This window comes from Hippocampus bargibanti, linkage group LG04 (genome assembly GCF_051943395.1).
Source record: "Hippocampus bargibanti isolate YZ-2025 linkage group LG04, ASM5194339v1, whole genome shotgun sequence".
Taxonomy (NCBI): domain Eukaryota; kingdom Metazoa; phylum Chordata; class Actinopteri; order Syngnathiformes; family Syngnathidae; genus Hippocampus; species Hippocampus bargibanti.
Genome location: NC_142737.1, coordinates 28,182,685 through 28,194,941, shown reverse-complemented (window position 1 = coordinate 28,194,941; position 12,257 = coordinate 28,182,685). Strand labels below are relative to the sequence as shown.

The 12,257-nt window shown below is 40.5% G+C and overlaps 1 protein-coding gene across 1 annotated transcript; it reads right to left on the bottom strand.

Annotated features, from left to right (window-relative positions):
• Positions 1 to 5,120: 5,120 nt before the first annotated feature.
• LOC148899613 (uncharacterized) lies at positions 5,121 to 11,221 on the bottom strand. The gene is made up of 9 exons (XM_088995561.1): positions 11,152 to 11,221; positions 9,860 to 9,963; positions 9,612 to 9,688; positions 9,350 to 9,493; positions 9,116 to 9,258; positions 8,851 to 9,025; positions 8,233 to 8,297; positions 5,863 to 5,944; positions 5,121 to 5,760 (listed from the first exon to the last, which is right to left on the bottom strand). Exons 2-9 carry the CDS (start codon positions 9,874 to 9,876, stop codon positions 5,573 to 5,575), a joined length of 891 nt encoding a protein of 296 aa, XP_088851687.1. The 5' UTR covers positions 9,877 to 9,963; positions 11,152 to 11,221; the 3' UTR covers positions 5,121 to 5,572.
• Between the last annotated feature and the right edge of the window lie 1,036 nt (positions 11,222 to 12,257).

Genomic DNA, 12,257 nt, shown 5'->3' with positions numbered 1-12,257 from the left:
GGTCTGCGTAATTCCAACTACGCAATATAGAACGTCTTCGCCCGTCTCTCACTTCTCACACCACTGCTATCCTCGTTCATAGTCTTGTCACTGTGGTGTCACAAAGAAACTTCTCCACAAACTTCACCTCGTCGTTCCACACATCCTCTTCCTCCCTCCACCTCTGTGTGCCCCCATGCCCGTCTCGGCACGATGGGTGACAGAGCCTTCAGCTGCACTGCCCCCAAACTTTGGAACTCACTGCCTCCCAACATTCGTAACATCGATTCTCTTCCCACCTACAAGTCCCATCTCAAAACCCACCTATTTAAAATAGCATTTTCTGTGTAGCTCTCTCTCTTGTTTCTATTTATTTATTATTGTATTTTATTTACTGCATTCTATTTGTTATTGTATTTTATTTATTATAGTACCTATGCTTGTCTATGTCTGTAAAGTGTCATTGAGAGCTTTGAAAGGTGCTGAAAATGTAATGTATTATTATTATTATTATTATTATTATTATCATTATCAAACAAGTCTTGGTGTCGTTTCTGAGTAAAGCCGATGGTCTCAGAGGCAGCTTGATGTCCTCAATTTTTCCCACCCGCTCTCCACATCAAGGTCACCGTTACTTGTGTCGAGGATGGCAAGTCCCTCTGCCAGCTTGCTGCTGTAACTTGCAACACATTCTGGGGATTCCAGGGCCCTGGAGTTGAGACACCTTCGGGGTTTCTGTTTCTTATGAGTAGGTCAAATTCTCAGCTTGAGCCTGGACATGGTCAGTCGATGATCATTCCAGCATTCAGCCCCATGCATGGCCCACCTAATGCAGACGCTATTTTGGTCTTGTTGCCTTGTGATGATGTAGTCCAGTAAGTGCCAAAGTTTGGACCTAGGGTGGATCCATGATGTGATGTACTTCGTTTTCAGCTGAAAGATGGTGTTGGTCATAATCAACTGATGCTCAGAGGACAGAGTGAGCAGTCGGAGTCCATTGCTGTTTATTTTCCCAGTCTCACGCCTTCCGATTACTTGTTTACAGAGCCTGGCATCAGTACCTACAGGAGCATTGAAGTCACCCATCAGAACAAGTTTATCAGAAGTAGGGCGTTTAGATATATTTGCATCCAGGGACTCGTAGAAGGTATCTTTGATGTTGTCGTCAGCATAGGCACTGATTAGGGAAGCAAAGCGACCTTTCACCAGGGGAATATGCCAGGTCATAAGCCGTTCATTGATGCCTTGGGAGGGGCTCAGGGATGTTACTGAGTAAGCTGCTTTTCACAGCAAAGCCAACTGCATGGAGTCTTCGCTCATTCTCGGGGAGACCCTTCCAAAACAAAGTGTAGCCCTCACCAACTTCTGAGTGAGTTCTCACCTGAAAACCAAGTCTCACTGTGTGCCCCGATATGAATGTTGTACCTCCTGAGCTCATGTGCAATAAGGGCGGTTCATCTTTGAGGTATCTCCATCCCGTCTCAAGCATCGAGGAGGTTGCAAACTATTTCAGGAAGCCAGGTTCATAGTCATGGGTTTAATTATACTTTGTTTTCGACTGCAGAGCCTTGGTGGCTGCAGTGGGCCATCTAAGTTTGGGGGAGCAAGCAATGTTTAGGTCACCTTTTCTAGACCCTTCCCCTGTAAGGGGTGAGCAGTGTGGACCAGGAACAGGGCTGCTCAGACGCACACAATGCTGCTGAAGGACAATGTTGCTCCATCCCATCTTCGCAACGACCATCAATCCTGTACCGCCCATGTGTAGGAATCAAGCTAGAAGCTCCCAGTCACATCCATGACCTGCCCCTGTCATTTTATCCTATCGCCAATGGACTTATATGGTGAAAGTTTAAGCCTGCGCTACTTGTGGATTTAGTGTGAGGGAGGGGGCTCATGATTCTTTCCTCCACAAACTTGGTCACACTCACTGTATTCCAGTGGCATGAGTGAAGACTCTCGACAACCTTCAGGTGAGTGCGGTTGCAAGGGGCTGCCGGTGGTCTCATCTGTTGGACACCACCTAAGCCTACCCCCAAGAGCGGGTTTGGGATCACTCCTTGTCTGGCCTCTACCCGTTGACCTGTTCGGCAGGTCTGGCCCCTGCCAGGAGTACAAGACTACAGCCGACATAGCTTTTGGGGTCATGGAGACATACAAAGTGCCTCACCACAATAAGGTGGTAATCCCAGTCGAGGCACCACACACGCACGCACGCACACACACACACACACACACACACACACACACACACACACACACACACACACACACACACACACACACACACACACACACACACACAAAATAATATACTAAATAAATGTGAAGACAGTACAGATGTATCCCTCCGGACATTATTGAATGTATGGCAAGGCTATAGAACAGTAGAGTGTGTCGAGTGACTTATGATTCAGAACCTTCTTTGTTTTATTGATGATTGCTATACTTCCAGATATTTTGAACTCCATGTAGGTAATGTGTGGTTTGCAGATAACTTTGTCATCCTGAGGAATTTGTTTGCATATCAGAATCAGAATCATAATCAGAATACCTTTATTCGTCCCACAATGGGGAAATTTGCAGTCCACAGCAGCAATTGAAAAGGGGTGGGGTAGGGGTGGGGGTGAAAGGATAGAAAACAAGATATTCTAAGCATAACAAAATAAAGTGTCAACTGTATACTGTGCAGATGTAAATGTGCAAAACCGTTCCATAAGAAAAACTGTACATAGTGCAGAATCAAGAAATGCATTGATATATTGCAACAACCCATATTTACAAGTGTCCAGTTTTTTTTCTTTTTTCACATGTATATCCTATCAAAGGCAAACTTATCTATTCCTAACTGCACCTTTGTATTTATACCATACGTGCCAAATAACATTTGTATTGCTGTGTTTTAAAGATCATATCAAACCATAATTCCAATGTGTCCAATTCTTCATTGAGTTCAAGTAGTATTTATTTCCTTTTTTTGCCAGAGCAAAAAACAAACAAACAAAATGTGTCAGCTGTAAAAAAGTAACAATGACAGCAGCGTTGATACTTGGCATTCTGTATTTGATTAATGTACATGATAAAACAATTTAGCCCCAACACTGACCCCTGGGGGACACCACAAGCAATGTACAACTTTTGAGTTACATATACGTACTGTACAGTACACTACAGTACTTTCCCTGCTTTACAATCTGGTGATATCCATCCAAATAACTCATGATCCAGTGTATTCCAATGTCTCTCGATGAGAATGTTTCTTCAGCCGTCATCTGTACAAAAGTGAAGGCTTCGGACGTTTCGCCACCTATCCAAGAGGCTTCGTCAGCGAACTAAAGTCTGACTGGTCGTATCTGCCCCATTTATATATCCCTAATGTCCAGACATGGTGGCGCCGGACACAGCTATGATAGGTCCCTACTCTCAGGTTGGGGGATCACCTGAACTCTGTAGACTTCAACATTAAATTTACTCGTGAGGACATTCAAGAGAACCAACTAGCCTTCTTGGATTGTAAAGTAATTATAAAAGAGGACAGAGCGCTAAAAACAGAAGTCTTTAGGAAGGCTACGCACACTGACCAATACTTACTTTTTGACTCTAACCACCCTTTACAACATAAACTAATACCAACTAGCACTGAAGGTAGAGAAAAGGAGTCAAAACATATCAGGAGAGCACTCACTAACTGTGGGTACCCTCAGTGGTCATTCAACAAATGTCAGAAAGAAAGAATAGCGAACGAAACCAATAATTCTCAAGATTCAAAAAGGAGAGGAGTAACAGTACCGTACATTGCAGGAGTTTCTGAAAAATTAAAAAAAGAGTCCTTTGGCAACATAAAATTCCTACTTATTTCAAACCGATAAACACGTTAAGGCAAAAATTAGTGCATCCAAAAGATAGGCTACCAAATGAAAAACAAAGTAATGTAGTTTATTCCATACATTGTAAGAATGAAACTTGTAAAGAGCAGTACATTGGGGAGACTCAACAAATTCTCAAAAAAAGACTTTATCAACATCGCAGGGATAATACTAGTGGGCCTCAATCGGCAGTACATTTGCACCTAAAAGCTAGCAACCACTCATTTGACGACAATGAGGTTAAAATCTTAGCGAAAGAACATAGATGGTTTGAAAGGGGGGTAAAAGAAGCGATTCTTATAAAACAACAAAATCCATCATTAAACCGGTCTAGTGGGGTGAGGTTCAATTTGGATCGTTCATACAATAGCCTGCTTAGGCAAAACAGGTTAGGCAACTTTCGCAATGCTGATGAGGGTCGTTATGCTGATGAGGTGATACCGGGGGGAGTGGGGGTAATAGGCCAGTCGTTAGTTTGGAATGTAGGAACAATCAGTGGGGCCACAGGGAGGGGTCCCCTGCCCCCCCAACCTGAGAGTAGGGACCTATCATAGCTGTGTCCGGCGCCACCATGTCTGGACATTAGGGATATATAAATGGGGCCGATACGACCAGTCAGACTTTAGTTCGCTGACGAAGCCTCTTGGATAGGAGGCGAAACGTCCGAAACCTTCACTTTTGTACAGATGACGGCTGAAGAAACCTTCTCATCGATGGACCACTCCTGTACGACTGAGAGCTTACACAGACGTATTCCAATGTCTCTTACACCAAATTTCCTGTGTTTATTTAATAATTATTTGTGATTAGATTATCGCGTCAAAAACCTTCTTGGGTCCAGTGAACATGCTAACTGTGTGATGATTGAATATGCTGTTTTTTTGTCAATTGGGTCTGTTATTCTTTCTATTGATTCAATGAATGGCATGTGATGTTGATCTATTTGTCCCAAAAACAGTCACAAGAAAATGCTTTTGAGGAATGATGAACAACTGATCGGTAAACTAATATTCCCAACTTCCCACCAAGATCTGCACAAAAATTTGGTAAAAAGACCATTTCAGCATCTGTGAAGTGTCTCTGAACCTGATAGTATATATGTTTCATTTGATACATTCTCTGAAAATACTGCCTCACAAGATATCCTACTGAATTAATAACTACTTGGAAATGTAGCCAATGAAACATCACACTCACCCAATGGTACAACAAATACTGTTGACTGGGTCAAATGTGGATGGAGTTTCCTCCTGTATTTTAGACTCTGGAATACAAAAAAATAACTTAAATTGAGCTGAAATATTTTTATTTAGTGGACTGCAAGAATCACAATGTACCTGAAACTACAATTACAGAGGTGATTGTTGAAAATTACCGGTATTTGCCAAACATTTTGTTAATTCTTCATTTTTATGCTTAAACCTTTGTGTGGATTGTTTTACTGTGTTTAAATAATTACATGCACCACTTCATTGCTGTAAGATATGGTTTAATTTTCTGCCTTCAACATATTCTTAAAGAAAACGAATATAATACAGCAACAATAAAACCTCTCGCAACAAAGTTATTACAGTACATTGCAGAACCTTATTTAATGCTTTGTGATTTGCTAAACCATTAACCTCTTGCAATACATATGCTTAAGGGTGTTGAGACTTTAATGAGCTAACTTGCTCATTAAATGTCTGGAGAAATGTTTGCAAATCGGATGCGTCTACAATTCTTGAAGACTAGTGAAATTCTTGTGTAGGTTGAATGGCCCAGTCCATTGACTCATCAGAACTCTCTCCAATATAGTCAACAGTTTGGTCACTGTCAGTGTCTTCTTCTGCTGGAAAATCCTGAGACAAGCTAGTATCGCCCCGGCTCAAAAACAGCAGGTTTACTGGATGAAAAAGCTTGGTGCGTTGTGAAGGTGCTAATGAGGGAGACATGCAATTCATACAGTATATGTGTTGCAACTAATTACTGTATTATTTGTCCAAAGCACTACAAATCAAGAACTTAATTTTATAATTACCCATTGTCAATACATTCTTCTGGTTGTTTTTGGGAGCTGCAGTCTTGTGCTTTGGTTGATAATCTCTATGTTGGACATCTTCCTATCAAATTAATTAAAAAAGTTCACAAGTCAGGTACATCTTTGGCATATAGGGCCCAATTTTCACAGAGGGGCGTCTGTGCACTCGATATAAAACCTGGTACATTTTCATTTCAAGCCAAGTTCAGTTTACTGGTGTTGGGAATTTAGCAGACCATTTTGTGCCTCGCTGGCCGGTCCAAGGGTGTTTTGATAATAATACATTTCATTTATAAGCACTTTTCAAAACTCTCAAGGTCACTTTACAGTCACAGGATAAGTTCTTCTGTGGGTGAGCAGCGGCAGTCAGTTTTCTGTTATACCCGCCACAGTGGGGCAAACGACAATTTGGCGACATAAGTGAGACTGACTATATGTGTGCTTGGTGTGAAAATTTGTACATTCTCACTTTGATGGCTGGTTAAGTCTTGTTTACTCTGTTATGGAATTTGGGGGATCACATGATTCCTGGCTGGGTGATCCGCCGCATTGTGGTGTGACAAAAAGCAGATTAAAGTTTCGACAAGGAAAAAGTTTGTTTAAATAGAAATATTGAATGGTACTCGTAGGAGGGAGCTCATAACTCCTACTCTGGCATTCCTTCAGTGGCTCCCTATACATTTTAGAGTTCTATTCAATATGTTATTATTTGTCTTCAAATCTTCAAATGGCCTCGCTCCTCCTTACCCCTCCAAGCTCATCCACCTCTACACACCTTCCCGACACCTCAGGTCTGCTGGCCAGACATTATTAGATGTGCCAAAAACTAATCGGTGGCTCAGAGGGGATCGAACCTTTTCCGTTGCTGGTCCCACTCTCTGGAATGACCTGCTACTGAACATTCGGCAAGCCCCCTCGCTGCTCATCTTTAAAACTCAAAACTCACTCGTACTCTTTGGCATTCGACATTGGGGACACTAAACAAATTCTCAAAAAAAGACTTTATCAACATCGCAGGGATAATACTAGTGGGCCTCAATCGGCAGTACATATGCACTTAAAAGCTAGCAACCACTCATTTGACGACAATGAGGTTAAAATCTTAGCGAAGGAAAATAGATGGGTTGAAAGGGGAGTGAAAGAAGCAATTTTCAGAAAACAACTAAATCCTTCATTAAACCGGTTTGGTGGGGTGAGGTTCAATTTGGATCGTTCGTACAACAGCCTACTTAGGCAAAATAGGATTAGGAATACTGATGAGGTGATACCGGTGGAAGTGGGGCATTCAGGCCAGTCGTTAGTCAGAACAATAGGAACAATCACTGGAGTGGCAGGGAGTAGTCGTCTGTTCCCCCCAACCTGAGAGCAGGGACCTATCATAGCAACCATCCATACTTACATTCACACCTAGGGACAATTTAGAGTGTTCAATCAACCTGCATGCATGTTTTTGTAATGTGAGGGGAAACCAGAGGAGCCGGAGAAAACCCATAAGGGCCCGAAATGTATTATTTTTATTTATTATAATTGGAATCTTACACCTCCATATTCTACTATCTGTGTGATTATTTTATTGTTTGTACTGTATTTGATCGTTCTTCACTTTGTATGCAGCTTTGTCTGTTTGAAGATGCTCTATAAACAGTTGAGTGTGTCCAGGTGTGACACATGTCCTCACCACCGAGCCCAAATCAGGAGTAGGATACCAAAATATTTTTAACATGAGAAGGATTATATTTCCTACTATTGACTGATTATGACAAGAATTCAGAGGGCCTGCCCCATGAGGTACATGGTGTACATTTGCAGAGCGACAAACTGTCTGCCTGCACCCCGAGTAAATGAACAAAAATTACATTTAAGAATCTGCACTGAGAACATAGACCACCTTTTAGCCAGTCAAAAATGTAGTGAATTTTCTATCATCAAATTGTGAGATGTACCGGAATGCGCAGAAGTATTACCCATTAAGGTGAAGCAGGTCAACCATATTCACAAACACACTGAACGACGAATGTCATTGCTGGATCTTGAAAAAAGGAATGTGCCCATTTTTATGCAGAGCACACACTACATCTTTCACTAAATCTTAAGATTCCTCAAGTGCAGGTCGCTTCATGTGAAGAGAAACCCTGAAAGGCGCAACACGGCTTCAAACATGCTATACAAGACTTGTGCTTTAAAACATGAATTTTACAACATTTTTTGTGCAGTGCACAGGTACCAGTCTCCTAAGATAGGGCCCGAAGAGTCGACTTTCAATAAAGCTAAAAAAATGTATTTGTCCCACAAAATTACTGACATCACTTTAAAAAAACATTTGTTCATTAATAATACTGTTCTTCACAGTGTGTTAGTGCGTCTACTCACATTGTTACGCTGCACATCTCTTCCAATTTCCGTTCCCACATCTTCGTGTTGTTTGGTATTCTCTCCTGCAAGCACAATGAAGAAACACTTAAACAATTAAATCATAAACATTGAAAAAAACTGAAAGACTTTGAAGCAATGTTTTCTCTAATGTTTTGACACTTGTGGATATATTTTCAAATATGTTTAATTTAAAACAGCCAAGGCCATGATGAATACTCTTATCTATTTGTCTGTCTGTCCGTCCATCCATCGTCCATCCATCCATCCATCCATCCATCCATCCACCCAATCAATGGATCAGTGCAACCACAATACTTTGTCACATCGTTCATCTGTGCAACTCTGAAACCTTACTTTTAGGGAAGGAATAATTCATGTTTGGCTGTGGCTTTAAAGTCGATCGGTCTGTTGGTCTGTTGTTACTCAACAAAAAACACACCCTACTTTAAAATTACACAATTTGTGATGTATGATGATGTACTCAGCTGACACTTGGTGAATATCAGTACATGTGCAGCCACGTCGCTTGATTCTTACATAATATTACAATGCTCTTAATCTGAACTGTGGCCATTAAACAATTAAAATGAAACAAAACAAAAGCTGAAATCATACCTTCTATCTCTCCTCCATTGTCAAAAGGTGGCTTGCCTTCAGTTATTGTTTTAGCCACCTTCACTTGACGAGGACACTTTTCAGTACTGCGCTTTTCATTACTGCCAGATGCAGTCTTTTTCCTGTTGGTTTTCTGTGGTGACTGTGCGCCGTGTTTCAGGAGGAGCTGCACTATCTGTCGTCAAACAAAATTAGCTGTTTACAGGAAATGACAAACAAAAGTTCGTTTTAAGTGTTACTTTGGCGATGTAGTATTTTGAGGTACCCTTTTGTTGCCAAATGTCATGGCCTCTTGCAAAGCTGTAACTTTCTTTTGTGTTGCAAAGTTGACCAGAGCGCCAGCATTAATCAGACAACAACAAGCCTCATACTGATTGCGGAGAGCAGCTTCATGCAGGGCTGTTCGTCCTAGAAGCGAGAAAGGGACTGTTTCACCATGACCGAGATAAAATAATAAAATGGACTGCTTTTAACAGTCTGAGCTTACACTCCATTTTACCTGTACAGTCAGTCATGTTGACATTTGGTCTAAGCTTCAGGATGTCTTTCAGCAGTTGAATATCACCCTTAAGTACGGCATTATGGAGAAGACTTTCACCAAAGCGATTCCTTTGGTTCACAACTTTGAGTGTCAGCATTGTCTCTGTGCATGTAGTATCAATGGTTAGGACAGAAAACTCATAAAGCAAATAATGACTTTCAGCAATTTTCAAATCACATTGAACAAAGGAAATAAAGAAGCAGTCAATAACATAGTGTACCTGTTAAAGATTTCTTTGGTGCTGGGACGATTTGCTTACTAGATCTAGCTCCTTTCTTTGCAGTCACTTGAATTGATCTAAAAAAAAACTAATATTTTTTTTAATATTCTTTTAAGAAATGGCAGATCGCTCCTTGGATCTTGAGACATGACATGACTCATAATACAATCACGTGTCATATTTCTTAACCCCATTTAAAAAAAAACTGAAATGAACCAAACAATTGACTGACAATTACAATTATCTACCTTGCTTTTGTAGTCATGCTCCTTGCAGAATGTCAGCCACTTGAATGAATGGCAGTGATAATTGTGAGATGATGGACCTTGGTGACTTGCTGATCTGGAGCAACCTTTGCGGAAATAAAATTCATGAACGTCCCAGAACACTTTGCTATTTGCTCTTAAATGTGGGCGCAAATGAAGGATTTTGGAACTCAGGGACCGATGACCATACTTAGCTCTCTATAACCATTATATGCATAAATTCAATAGAAAGTGGATTTGATTAAATTGGATTTGATTGGATTTGCCTTTATTCGTCTCGCAGTGGAGAAATTTACATTTCACAGCTGCAAAGTGATGAAATGAATGAAAGTAGAAAAACAAAATACATGAGCTGCTGGAAAGGCAGCCACTCTCCTCCTCCTGACTTGGTTCAGACATTGCAGGCCCTTTCATGTAAATGTTTGATCTTTTCCCCTTGTAGAAATGATAATACTGATAAAAAAAAATCATTTTCCAAGGAAACAGAGTGAAAGTTGAAAATCCATTTTGAGCAAATGACGGTGAAACAGATTTTAAGATGAATGACTCCAAAAACATGTTTACACGCTCAAATGAAACTAGTTACTGATATAGTTCAGTTTTTCTACATCATCTCAGTGAAATCTCAATTTCGATGCACCGAGACTATGTCCATATCAGGTGGTGACAATAATGTACTGCCTTTTAACGCATTTAACTTTGGATGATGGATATGGATTGATTAAGTGACTATAGACATATCTTCTTTCCTTTCGGCTTTTCCCTTCAAGGGGTCGCACGGCGAATCAGTGTCCTCCATCTTCAGAGGTTTGATTCGTATGTTTGTTTTGGCCAAGCTAGGATCGAATGAAAGTCAGAGTTATTAAAGTTTGAATCTTAAGATTCAACAATTTAGGTTAAACTTAAACTCGCGAATTGCACTAGGACGTTTGCCAGAAATTTGTAAATTTTCAAGTTATAACTGTTTTAGTATTTATCCAGAAAAAAATGCTATTTACTGAACAGACTGAGGCCATTTTAAAATCTGTTTTCAGTAGGAATGTTGTTAAAATAACTTATTATTTTCCAAACACATATGTACTTAAAAAAAGACACGAACGCCCTATTTACATCGTGTAAAAAAAGTGTAAACACATCCACTTATAATGAGTATAAACGAGTTTGCAAGCAAAATATCAATCGGCGAATTTCACTTGGGGTTTTCTGCGAGTAATATTTGCACAGTTTAACCACTTAGTATGCGGGAAATATAGATCATTATTAGATAAAATTACCCGAACATTAATCGCAGTTCTCGTTTTCCTCGGTGAAACTGTAAATGAAATGGGATCGTGTAGATGTAGAGTATGTACCAGTGATGTGTCGTTCGCGAACAAGCCGGTACTTACAGCCTCTGAAGTGAACGAAGAGAGCCGGTGACTAACAAGGAACCGTAAATGGAAGCCGACTTTTTTGTCCTCTATTTCCCACCCCCGGTCTTTGTTTCAAGCCGCACGTGATTGGTCGTTATCCGTGGTAGAGGAGGGAGGGGAGAATTACAGACACACAGCAGTGAGGAGAAGGGGGAGGGGCGTTAGCGTAGGACAAATGTTATCACATTATGCTGTTAATATTATTCAATTATTCTACTTTTTTAGTAGGTAGTATGATAGCATTATTAATATGAAAAGTAAATTATCATCCACTAATTCGGTGCAACTGTAAATCAAGCCATACAAATACAAATATTTGATATAGTGTATTTTTTACATGAGTAATTCGTTTTTCACATAACTTTACATGATTTTTGGTTGTTGAATAATTTAAGCAACAAAAAAAAACAAACAAACAAACAAACTGAGGAGCCATTTGGGAGCCAAAAGAGATGGATCTTTTTAGTGAGCCGAGACAAAACAACCGGCTCTCTGTAAAGAGCCGCAAATCCCATCACTTTTATGTACACCGAGGACAATGTCGCCATCAAGTGGCGCGAAATCAGTAGCATAGAATCACAACGAATGGGCACTGAAAATCTACCGTTCAACCAATCATCAAAAGGCGAGAATGTATTCAATTCTCAACCTTTAAGTAGAATAAACAACGCCTCTTCCTGTCAGAGGAGAGGTTGTGCTGACAGACAGGGGTGATCACAACCGCCTGGCGGAGACTCGTGAGGTCGCCACACAGCGAAGTGTGTTCAAGTGGCAGACAAATTAGTGTCATAACATAATCAGTCGTAAGAATGCTTTCAAGGATGGCAGAGACTTTCTTTCTTTGCCGTATTACTTGTTTAATTTTGTAATGTGCCAAAACCCCACTTGTGTTTAGAGTTCGCACTTTGAACAATTTACTGGTTTTACCTTAAAAGTACAGTAGACAGTAAATCTGGGGTTTAGTGGTG

What these genes read in the sequence shown, in the direction of transcription:
- LOC148899613 (XM_088995561.1), bottom strand. An exon ending in CAACATGACTGACTGTACAG is followed by an intron (nt 9,259 to 9,349) that starts GTAAAATGGAGT and finishes TCTCGCTTCTAG; the next exon opens with GACGAACAGCCCTGCATGAA. An exon ending in GAAGAATGTATTGACAATGG is followed by an intron (nt 5,761 to 5,862) that starts GTAATTATAAAA and finishes CTCCCTCATTAG; the next exon opens with CACCTTCACAACGCACCAAG.